This window comes from Stenella coeruleoalba, assembly GCF_951394435.1.
Source record: "Stenella coeruleoalba genome assembly, chromosome: 21".
Taxonomy (NCBI): Eukaryota; Metazoa; Chordata; class Mammalia; order Artiodactyla; family Delphinidae; genus Stenella; species Stenella coeruleoalba.
In genome coordinates this window covers 22,732,016-22,744,085 of record NC_137167.1, presented here as the reverse complement: position 1 = coordinate 22,744,085, position 12,070 = coordinate 22,732,016, and the positions used below count along the sequence as shown (strand labels likewise).

The 12,070-nt window shown below is 34.6% G+C and overlaps 1 protein-coding gene across 9 annotated transcripts in view; it reads left to right on the top strand.

Moving 5' to 3' along the window:
* CFAP96 (cilia and flagella associated protein 96) overlaps positions 1-12,070 on the top strand; it is a 155,847-nt gene that overhangs the window by 10,396 nt on the left and 133,381 nt on the right. For 4 of the 9 annotated variants that reach the window (XM_079909175.1, XM_079909172.1, XM_079909174.1 and 1 more), the window contains exons 7-8: positions 1,647-1,816; positions 3,377-4,185. The exons of 4 other annotated variants lie outside the window; for them this stretch is intronic. In XM_079909175.1, the coding sequence (XP_079765301.1) occupies positions 1,647-1,816; positions 3,377-3,425 (219 nt within the window). In that variant the 3' untranslated portion in view covers positions 3,426-4,185. Of the gene's footprint in view, positions 1-1,646; positions 1,817-3,376; positions 4,186-12,070 lie in introns of those variants that run through there. One more of the 9 variants, XM_079909176.1, reaches the window with a different exon arrangement.

Genomic DNA, 12,070 nt, shown 5'->3' with positions numbered 1-12,070 from the left:
AAGTAGATGCTAGCATCTTAAAACAATCGGGAGATTTCCTTCTTTTTCTATGTTCTGTGAGAGTTTAATAGCACCAGAAATATCTGTTCCTTGAAAGCTTGAAAGAATTCTCATAGGAAATGTTCTGGGCTTAATTTCTTGCATGATGCCCATCTGTTTTCCATAGGTGGTCTCTCTCTTTTTGAGTCACTTTTGACAATATTTTCTTTGAAAATCATTCATTTCATTCAGATTTTCAAATTTATTAACATAGAGGTGTAGAAAAATACTATCTTACAGTTTTTGATATTCCATATATGTACAGGTTTCTTCCACCCATTTCTCAATCTTAATTATAATATAGACTTACCTATTTATTTTTTAAGTATCATCTAGTGGGTTGGTTTATTTACCATATATATTTTTACATTTTCAATTCATCTGTTTTGCTTTTACATTAATTAATTAATTAATTTTATTTTCTTAAGATTCCTTATTATTTGTTGCTCTTAAAAATAATCCATGTGTCTCTATCTGGAAAACTTGAAAAATTACAACCATATATTTCAAACGAATCAAGTTTTCATGTATATCTGACTTAGACACTGTAAGAGAAAGGATGCCTAATTAAATGGGTTATTGTGATTGTATAGAGTTTTCTTGGTGACCATATATAATATAATGATAAAAATCCTGTTAGTCAGTCAGTTTAAAAGGTCAAAGCAAATGTTTGTTTGTTTTGTGTATAGCTCAAAAAATATTTTGATTGACTTCTCTTAATAGATTACAAGAAAAGTACAGTATATGGTACAGTATCCATGGGGAATTGGTTTCAGGACTCCCCCCGCCACTCTCAGGATACCAAAATTTGAGGATGCTCAGGTCCCTTATATAAAATGGCATAGTATTTGCATGTAACCTTTGTACATCCTCCTGTATATTTTAAATCATCTTTAGATCACTTATAATATCTAATACAATGTAAATGTTATGTAAAGCACATGTCAAGTTCAAGTTTTTCTCTTTGGAACTTTCTGGAGTTCTTTTTCTTTAAATATTTTCGATCTGAGGTTGGTTGAATCTGAGGATGCAGAACTTGTGGATACGGAGGACTGACTGTGGATTACATTTTCCTCTCTCTTTTTCTATGTGCTCTTCCTTTATTTTTATCAAAAAAAGTTTTTATTTCTAGTATCTTCCCCATCATTTACTGACATTTAGTGAACTCATGTCGTGCCAGGCTCCCTGTTGGACAAACCTTACCCTTGGCCTCTTCTGGTTCTGAGGCCTAACTCCTTTCTCTATCAGAATACATGTGACCTAGGTCTCATTCCCTCAGTAATGGGCTCACCTCCTATGTAGATGATAGCCTGATCTGATAAATTCTCACTAAAATATTAACTGTTGGCAACAGTTTAGAATATTACCTTCTTATAAATATTTGCATTTTAATAGAGAACTTTTGGAATTACAGTGTCTTAACCCCATAGAATTGGTGGTAGGGAGACGCTTTGGTGATATTTGAATTAAACAGTATAGACAATTTTCTTTAAATGTAAAACCAAACTCCATGTACAGTACACAAATATGTATGAACTTCTTCAAATCTAATTTTGTTAGAAGCATTTTTACAAAACCACATTAAATTGTCTCATTTTTATTTGTAGGCTGGTGGAATGAAGGCAGGAACATTTGATTCTTACCCTTCACATTCTGCTGACCCTTACGGGGTTAAATTGACAAGCCATATTTCCAGCAAAGGTGCTAAGGTTTTCCATCCACCAGGTGGACCAAAAAGCAGACCAACTGAAAGTATAATGACTTTGAATGTCAAAAGGTAGTAATGTTACATTTAGCCCATAAACCAGACAAATTATTTTCAGCTTTTAGATTTCTTCAAAATAATATCTTTTATTTATACATACTTTAAAAAATGACAAATTTGGGTGACTTTAGAAATCTCAGCTTCTTTCTTATACCTGCCCTCCCCCGTAGAAGTTCTTTCCCATCTTCTGAAATTCCCAATTCAAAAAGCTTAATTTATCTGTACCAAACTACTCTGTTCATAACTTTTAAAGCAAATCTATATAGCACCTTATTTCGAGTCATTTGAGACTTTAGATATATAGAGTTCAGTTAGCAGTACATGTTAACATTGTCTGTTTCTCAGTCTTTTGACCCTTGTTAAATTATTATCTCTCTGTGGGCCCCAGGCTCTCAGTAATTGTGTAGAATCCTAATGACACTTATTCTGTTCTTAACTTTCAAATAGCCTATGAAAGCAGGAAATATTCCGATTAATTAAAAATGCTTCGAGGAAAAGTATATATATATTATTAATGTATCATGGAACTTCAATTTTACCTAGATTTTGAGCACTCTCAAAACTGAAAAGAAGTTCTTACAAGTTCAGAGTGTAATTTAGAATGGAACAATCCATCATTCTTTTGGTGTGTGTGCAAGATCATAAATAACTGAAGAATTCATTTGATTACCTTTCCACCTATTCATTGGAAAACTTTTAATGCCAATTTAACTAACTTACATATTTCTAACTTCAGTGTAATCATACAATGGATTAGGTAAAGGACATCAAATTCACATTCTTTCCTTTTGTAAAAACAGTAGTACATCTTGATCACTTGCGGACAGTGATTGTAATACCAACATGATTATTATATCACAAAAGACCTGCCCTTCATTATTTATGTAATTTGACTGTTGTCTGTAGGAATAATATTCTTTGCAGGCTAGTTGGTAGACAGTCGGTCTGGGAAACAAAGGTATGAAGCCTTTTTTCCATGTGTTTGGACCTTTATCCTTTGGCAAGTTACCTATCAGTACTCTGGCCAACTTTAGTTATACAATAGAACTGACAGTAAGATTGGAATTTTCCTCACAACACTGACCCTCAAATAGATGGAATTTTTTTGGTGCAGGGTGGTTTCAGGTTTTCTGGCTATCCAGAGGACAGATCCAAGAAAGCTCTATGATGCCCTAGCATATATGTTTAGAGCAGAGTAAAGAAAAAAGTCGCTGATTGTTCTTTTGGAAAATCAGCAGTTTATCTTTTGTTGAGTAATTTTGAGTTTATTCAATCCCTCTTTTTTTTACATGATCACAAATATTATCCTAAATCAAGTTTTAGCTTCTTTTATCCTAATTTAAAAACTAATAAACCTTTGGGCAATAGCATTTAAAATTGGTATCATAAACCAGTTATTCCCTCTTAAATTACATTTTAAAAGTATATCTGACATATAAAGTGAAGCTTTTTATTTGGTGAGAAAATTTGGGTTTGGATTGGTAATTTTTATTGCAAAATGTTTTTACAAGAATAAACAGATGTATTACCTGCACCTATAAAATTAAATGTGCATTTATTTTTCAATTTTAGGGCACTAAATATGAAGAACTACAAGACTGCTTCAGTACAGTCCTATTAGCATCTGGAAGACAAGTAGCCTTATAAGTCCTGACTACCAAAAATTCATTATCAAGTGCTCATCACTTGAAAAAATATAAGATATTGTGGAACAAATAGCTCAAGCATTTAAAAGCAATTTAGGGCTGTGACTCTAATACTCTTCCATCTTTTAGTACTATTACATAATAAATAGTATTTGTTAATAATTTAACATGTGCTTGCTGATCTGTGTTTAGATCTGTGTTTCTGAGGAGATGTTTAGGAATGTTTAGAAATGTTATAAAATCTTGAAGTGTAGTCTGTCATTTGAAATATTTTGCTCCTAACGTTAAAAAATTGCAGGGTTGGAGGGTAGGGGTGGAAATGGGGGCTGGAGGGGTAGAACATGCACAGTGAATTCTTAATTTGCTGTTCCTTCTTGGAGGTATTTGAAGGTTGAGTTGATAGTTATCCTAGTGTCATAGCCCGTTAAAGCATTCTTAACATCAAAGAGAAGTATTGATCCAGTCATATTGCATAGATTCATGTATACACACATTATATAGTGAGGCAGATAGCTCAATTTATGTGGTATCGTGCCTTCTATTTGTGGCCTATGTAGAGCATCAGATCAGCCAATGGCAGCCTCAGGATGAGCAGGGGGAAGGGAGAGTGGGGATGTACTTTAAGTTCAGTGTCTTACAAGAAATGGCCAGGTTTCAAAAGATAGGTGCAGTTGGTCTGTGGTGTCCTCTCACGCTCCTCGGTAGCTGCTTAGAGCTGCCTCTCTCGTACCTGCCTCTCTAGGTCTTACCCTCTCCTTTCTCTTCACTCATCCTACCACTTAAAAAATATTTGTTCTTAAAAGATATGATTTAAATACATTACTGTAATTCATAGGTCTCTCTCAATAGTCCTCATTCTGTTGGGGCGGGGTGGCGGTGGTATTTAAAAAGAGAAATTTACAGTATCTATTAATATAATGTATTGCGGGAATTATTTTTGATCCGTGTTTTTTTCTTAGTACTTGTCTCTCTGCCATTCTAGACCTGTCAGAGCTGAAAACCAGAATATATAATATATAGGGGTGGCAGTAGTCTCCTTCTGGATCCACTTTTTTTTCAGTGGGGGGAAACCATGTCAATCCAGATCCACATCTGGCTTTTAAAGGGATTGCAGATGGTACAGAGAATTTTTAATGTTGTCAAAAATCTATTTTTATTTCCATGCCTCATAACGGTTTACTTTTTTCTAAAAGAAACTATTTTTTAAAAGATTTTTAAAGAAGACTTAAAAAATTTTCTAAAATATTTAAAAATTTTGTTTCCTATCCAAAGGACAGTATGGAATGAAGATCTTGAAGACATTGTCAGGGGTATAATGAGACTCAATGGAGAATACATTTGTCTTCAGAATAGCAAAGGTTTTGCCAGGTGGACAAAACTGAATAAAAACTCATTTAGTTGCATATTGATAAATGTTACCAAACAAGCCTTATAAGTATATGCATTATTTTGAGGAAGAGGTTTATATATTCAGATTTTATTAAAATCTAAATAATTGCTCATTTTCACCTCTGCCTTTTGTTAGCTATTTATTAATGTGCCTCTCATAACAATGCACACTTCATATAATTAATTCATAGATGCAAATACTCATCTAATGCCTCCTGAAGGGTGTAAGAAGCAGTGTGACAGTTGACAGAGCTTATCTAGAGTTTACATAAATATATTGTGTCAAATAGAGAAACCAGTAATAGGAATAGTGAAGCCTATAGAAAAGTTAAGATTTTTGAAATGATCAGAAATAGAGGAACACACACATACAAATTTGATTTGAGGGGCACAAACTATTTACGATGCCCATTGTTTTCTTACAACTAGTGTCTCTCTCCTTTTAGTTTTGAAAATATAACAATACAGTACAACATTAGGTGGTTTCCTGTGAAACAACCTTTTTCCCCAGAGTCAGATGTGAAGAGTTAACATTAATGGACACCGGTGTCCTGTCTCTTGACAACTCAGGCGTGTAGTTATCTACTGCCCATTAGGATGCCTGTATGACTTGAGTGGTTTTCTGCATCCACCTTCAGAGAATAATGGAAGCAATAACATGCTTGCTTAGTAGTTGTTAATCTCTGTTATGAACCATCCAACCACACCTATTTAAGGCTCAAAGTTGAAACAAAGATTAAGGATGTTAACCTGATCATGGAAGAAATGCTTAACTTTGAGAGAGACTTAGATCAATAAGAAGCTCCAACAGGAAGTGGAGGGAATGTTAAGCAGTAGCATAGTGTATTTTTGGAAACCTTACCCTGCTTCTTCAGAGATTGCTTGCTCCTCTTGTATGTTAATATTGTGGACTGTGTATTAATAATAAGCCAGGCTCAACCTATGACTAGCTGGGTAAATTGGAGCAATTTAATTAAGCTTTAAACCATATCTCCAGCTTACAACATTATCCTGAATCAGAGTTCTATTTATAACTGCCTACAAGACATCTTTTCTCTTTTTAAAATGATCTCCTAGAGAGCTCAAATGTAATGCTTCCAAAATGAAATCTATCATTTTTACCTCTTAAATTAGCTCCTCATTAATTATTCCCTCTTGGTAAATTGTGCTTCCAAATATCATATAACTTAAAACAAATCTTGAAATTATTCAGAAATCATCTCCCTTTACCATCCAATCACTACTTCACTAAGTTAAAAACTCTTTAGTGGATTCCCATTATCCTTAAGATAAAGGCAAAATCTATATCAGGGTTAAAAGGCTCTTCGAGACTTGACTCATTTCTTTTCCTTTATTTCTTGTTACTCTTCTTTGCTCTTTTCATTCTACCTAGGGTAGATTTATTTCACTTTTTATGATGACAGACATGCTGTCCCTTGCCTGGGAGGGATTTATCTACTTTCTATAGCTTGGAATTTTTCCCACCATCCATCATCTTCTTACTTTACTAACTCCAATTTGTAGACTTTCAGATCTCTTCTAAAAATGTTTCTTCCTTAAGTAAGGCCTTCCTGATCTTTGAGATGAGGTTAGGTCCCCTTGTTAAGTATTCAAATAACACCTTCTAACTTCACATTTATAATATTTATTAGCCTGCCATCTTCTGTGATATTATAAGTACTGTAAAACCGTATCTATTTTGTTTATGATTATTAGCACCTAGCATAGCGCTTGACACTTTTTGTAGGCACTCAGTAAATATTTGTTGATTGAATGAATAAATACTATCATGGCCATATTTAATCATATTTCCCCTTCACCTTGAATTATTTGTAATTCCTTGAAAGTGACATGTTGTTTTGAGCTATTATGATGGCTCACATGCTTTTCCTTTCCTGGAATACCCTATGCCTTTCATTGTTTTGCTAACTTCCCAATTATTACTCAAAACTGAGATCAATACATAATAAAAAACCAAAGCTACATAAACAAGATGAGAAGACAACCCTCAGAATGGGAGAAAATATTTGCAAATGAAGCAACTGACAGAGGATTCATCTCCAAAATTTACAAGCAGCTCATGCAGCTCAATATCAAAAAAACAAACAACCCAATCCAAAAATGGACAGAAGACCTAAATAGACATTTCTCCAAAGAAGATATACAGATTGCCAACAAACACATGAAAGAATGCTCAACATCATTAATCATTAGAGAAATGCAAATCAAAACTACAATGAGATATCATCTCACACTGGTCAGAATGGCCATCACCAAAAAATCTACAAACAATAAATGCTGGAGAGGGTGTGGAGAAAAGGGAACCCTCTTGCACTGTTGGTGGGAATGTAAACTGATACAGCCACTATGGAGAACAGTATGGAGGTTCCTTAAAAAACTAAAAATAGAACTACATACGACCCAGCAATCCCACTACTGGGCATATACCCTGAGAAAACCATAATTCAAAATGTGTCATGTACCAAAATGTTCATTGCAGTTCTAATTACAATAGCCAGGACATGGAAGTAACCTAAGTGTCCATCAACAGATGAATGGATAAAGAAGATGTGGCACATATATACAATGGAATATTACTCAGCCATAAAAAGAAACGAAACTGAGTTATTTGCAGTGAGGTGGATGGACCTAGAGTCTGTCATACAGAGTGAAGTAAGTCAGAAAGAGAAAGACAAATACCGTATGCTAACACATATATATGGAATCTAAAAAAAAAAAAATGGTCATGAAGAACCAAGGGGCAAGACGGGAATAAAGACACAGACCTACTAGAGAATGGACTTGAGGATACGAGGAGGGGGAAGGGTAAGCTGGGACAAAGTGAGAGAGTGGCACTGACATATATACACTACCAAACCTAAAATAGATAGCTAGTGGGAAGCAGCCGCATAGCATAGGGAGATCAGCTCGGTGCTTTGTGACCACCTAGAGGGGTGGGATAGGGAGGGTGGGAGGGAGGGAGACGCAAGAGGGAAGAGATATGGGGACATATGTATATGTATAACTGATTCACTTTGTTATAAAGCAGAAAACTAACACACCATTGTAAAGCAATTATACTCCAATAAAGATGTTTAAAAAAAAAAAAAACACCAAAGGTAAAGAATTAATCAGATGGAAAATTTACAGGCTTACACGCTGATGTTAATATTTGAAAGAGATTGAAAATCAAATAATTCAAAGAGAGAAAAACAACCAATTGAGAAGCAGATCTGAAAAACTTAAAATTGGTTTTTTAAAAAGCCCACCTAGAAAAAAAAGAGAGGTGAGAGAGAATACAAACTATCCTCTGAGTAAGGAGTAGATTTAACCACAGATGTAGCAACGGTTAAAACATGTACAATTCCATGTCAAATACATTTGAAAATGAAATGTTACCAGAAGTAATTCAACAAGAACTGAAAACATGAATGGACCAATAAGGGTAGAAAAAATGGAAATAATAGTTAAACTTAGTAGCCAAAAGGTACTGTGTCTAGATTTAAGGAGCTAAATCCTATCAAATCTTCAAAACAGAGAAATCTTTTGTTATTTAAATTGTTTTGATCATAGAAAAATATGAAAGAGTTTTGATTTATTTTATGAGGATAGCATCACTGGACAAGGATAACATAAATAGGAAAATAATATTTCTAACTCATTAAAAAAATCCTAAATCAAATACAAGCCAATGGAATCCACATTTTAAATGAACATAAAATGATTTATTATTCTATGACTGCTAAAATAGCTTGACATGAGTGAATCTATTATTATAATAAAGTTCTTTAATATATTAAAATGAAAAAAATACATGTTCCCCTAATAGATGCTAAAAAGCCATTTGATAAAATTAAATACTCTTTCCACTTAAAACCTGTTAGGATGTGACAATTAGGAAGAACCTTCCTTACTTTCTAAAGGATATCTATCACAATCATAACAGACATTAAGCTTGAGCCATAAACAAGACAAACACTTCCCTGGAAAACATATTAATATAAATATATTAATGCAGGAAGACAGGAAAAAATCCCAAGAGGAAATAAATGTTAGAAAAAGACAATATTATTGCTTGCAGGTGATATATAGTTATTTACCTACAATGTAAAAAGAATCTGTTGAAAGATATTTGAACTAATAAAATTGTACAATAAACAGATGTATATAATGACCTGCAGAAAAGACAGTTTTCCCCATATGTCCATTAGGAAATGTGAAAAGTATTCTATTTACAATAGGAAAAAAACTATGGAAACTTAGGATTAAAATGAAGATATAAAAGGAGGCCGAAAAGAAACAAAAAAAAAACCAAAAAACAAACAAACAAAAAAAAAGGGCTTCCCTGGTGGCGCAGTGGTTGAGAGTCCGCCTGCCGATGCAGGGGACTTGGGTTCGTGCCCCGGTCCGGGAGGGTCCCACATGCCGCGGAGCGGCTGGGCCCGTGGGCCATGGCCGCTGGGCCTGTGTGTCCGGAGCCTGTGCTCTGCAACGGGACAGGCCACAAACAGTGAGAGGCCTGCATAACGCAAAAAAAAAAAAAAAAAAAAAAAAGGAGGCCGGAGCAATAGACCATGTTCCAGGGAGACTAAATATTGTAAAGTTGCTGTTTATCTTTAATATATCAATAAATTTAATGCAATTTAATAAAAATCCCTACAGAATAAAAACAATAAAACTTGACTAGCTAATTTAAAATTTTATTTTGAAGACAAAACATGAAACTATGTCATGAAAATTTGAAAGAGGATGTTTGTTCTAAGCCAAAATATACTAAAAAGCTATTTATACCATAATCAAAAACACTAATGTATTGGGGCTTCCAATTAAAACTGGCAGGCAGAACACACATATTTGCTGGCTCTCCTCTGACCCTAATAACACAATAGTAAAATAATGAGTCCAGAAAAATGACTCATAAGGGGATCATCAGAGAATAAGGGGTTTCAAAAAAATTCTGTAGACAAAAGAAGTAAGAATAGAGCCAAAAATGTTTAATTAAAAGTGTGTTTAGGAAAGACTTTTTCAGTCAGTTTCTTTTTTTCCTCCTACCTCCTTCCCATCCTCAGTGCTTTCCCAGTTCAGGCAACCCGGAATTTTACCCCCAGATGAAAAACTAAGCATCTTGCCTCTGAACATTCTAAAGAGCTGCCTAAGGAGAATTGGGACTACAAGAGTAAGGTTCTTGTTCTGGCATTATTACTCCAAAAAGAATAATTCTGGTTCTCTTCTGGTCAATAGCCCTGTACACACATACTCATAGTTACAGGCATCTTCTTTATAGTTGGGTGAGATCTGGTGGAAGAACATACCTACATATACCAGCTACCTAGAAGAGTCAACACTGTGTTCTGTCTGTTCATAGGACTTGATTTTCCAAACTTCCCAAACTTGACTACCCAGAAATGGCTTCTAGCCAAGATAGAGTATCAGGAACCAGATTTACACTTCTTCTGTAGGCAATTAAAAACTGTACAAAACATGCATAACAACTCTTTTTAGATACTGGACACAGACAGTGCAGGATTGTGATCCGTGAGGAAAAGGAAACAATTGAGGTGAGCCCTGCAATTGCTTTTTGTCTGGAGGCACTTTTGGACTGGAGAGGATGGAGGACTTGGAATCTCAAAGTATAGTAGCCTTGCTGAATTGAGACAGAAATTGGAACCCAAGGAATCTAAAGTGGCTCGAATTTGTGGGGTTGAGTTCTAGAGAGGAAAGATCTACACAGGAAAAGAGTTCAGAAATCTGCATAGGGATCCCCTTAACCCTGCTGACATCTAAGACAGGCATGCGTAAGGTTACATTCCATGAGGCAGAACAAAGAACAACACGGACCTGTCATGGTTCCCACAGCTCACAGAAGGCCAGGAACCATTCAAGGCTGGGACATTCTCACCTCTCTGCATTCAGTGGTGGTTCCAGAGGATCTAGAGTAGACGAGAGGCTACTCTACACCCACCCTAATAAAAGTTTAAAAAACAAGCCTCAAAAGCATCAAATTGAAGCAGAAGTAATGTAATGCCTAACACAACCAATTCCAACAATCTGTAAAGGAAACAACAACATTCGGACAATCAACAATGTAAAATTCACAAAAACCCATCTTCCAGATGGATTTTTGGCATACTAGATATGCCAGGAAGCCAGAAAATATGACCCATAACTGGGAGAAAAATCAGTCCATAGAAATAAACCCCCAGACAGTAGAGAAGATGGAATTAGCAAATAAAGACATTAAAATAGCTACTTGAACTATGTTAATGCATTTAAAGGAAAATATGAACATATTGGAAAGAAAGTTATAAACAAGAACCAAATGGAAAATCTAGAGATGAAAAATAAGATAACTGAAATGAAAAACTTCAGTAAGTGGGAATAGTAGAAAATTAGGCATGGCAAAAGAAAAAACTAGTGAACTTGAAGATATAGTAATAGAAAGTATCCAAAGTGAAACACAGAAAAAAGACTGAAAAGCAAATGAAAATAATACCAGTGAGCTCTAGGACAATATCAAACAGTCTAACATATGTGTTATTGCATCTCAGAAGGGAGCAGAGAGAAAAAGATTTAAAGAAATAATGGCTAAAAATTTCCAAGTGTGATAAAAATTATAAATCCACATCCAAGATGCCCAAAGAATCACAAGAACCCCAAATTATCAATGTCAGAAGTGAAAGATGGGACATCATAGGTCCTCTAGACATTAAAAAGATAATAAGGAATATTATAAACAACTTTATGCCAAAACACTTGAGAACTTATGTAAAATTCTTCAGAACAACAAATGATCGAACCTGATTCAAGAAGAAATAGAAAATCTGAATAGTTCTATATCTATTAATGGGGTTGATTTTGCAGTGTAAAACCTTTCCATTTAGAAAACTCCAGGCTCTCTGGTGAATTATGTATTTAGAAAGGAATAATCAATAAGACCAATTCTACACTAATCCTTTCAGAAAATAGAGGAGGAGGGAACACTTTCCTCTTGGAAAACCTGACCTTATATTTTATGAGGCCAGGATTTTCCTGACACCAAAATCAGACAAAGACATAAAAAGAAAATAATATAGATACCAATATCCTGAACATAGAAGCAGAAATCTTTAACAAAATATTGTCAAATTGAATCCAGAAGTATGTTAAAAGGATAATACGTGATATCTGATGAAGTTTATCTCAGCAACTCAAGGTTGGTGTAATGTTTCAAAATTAATCAATGTAGTCACCA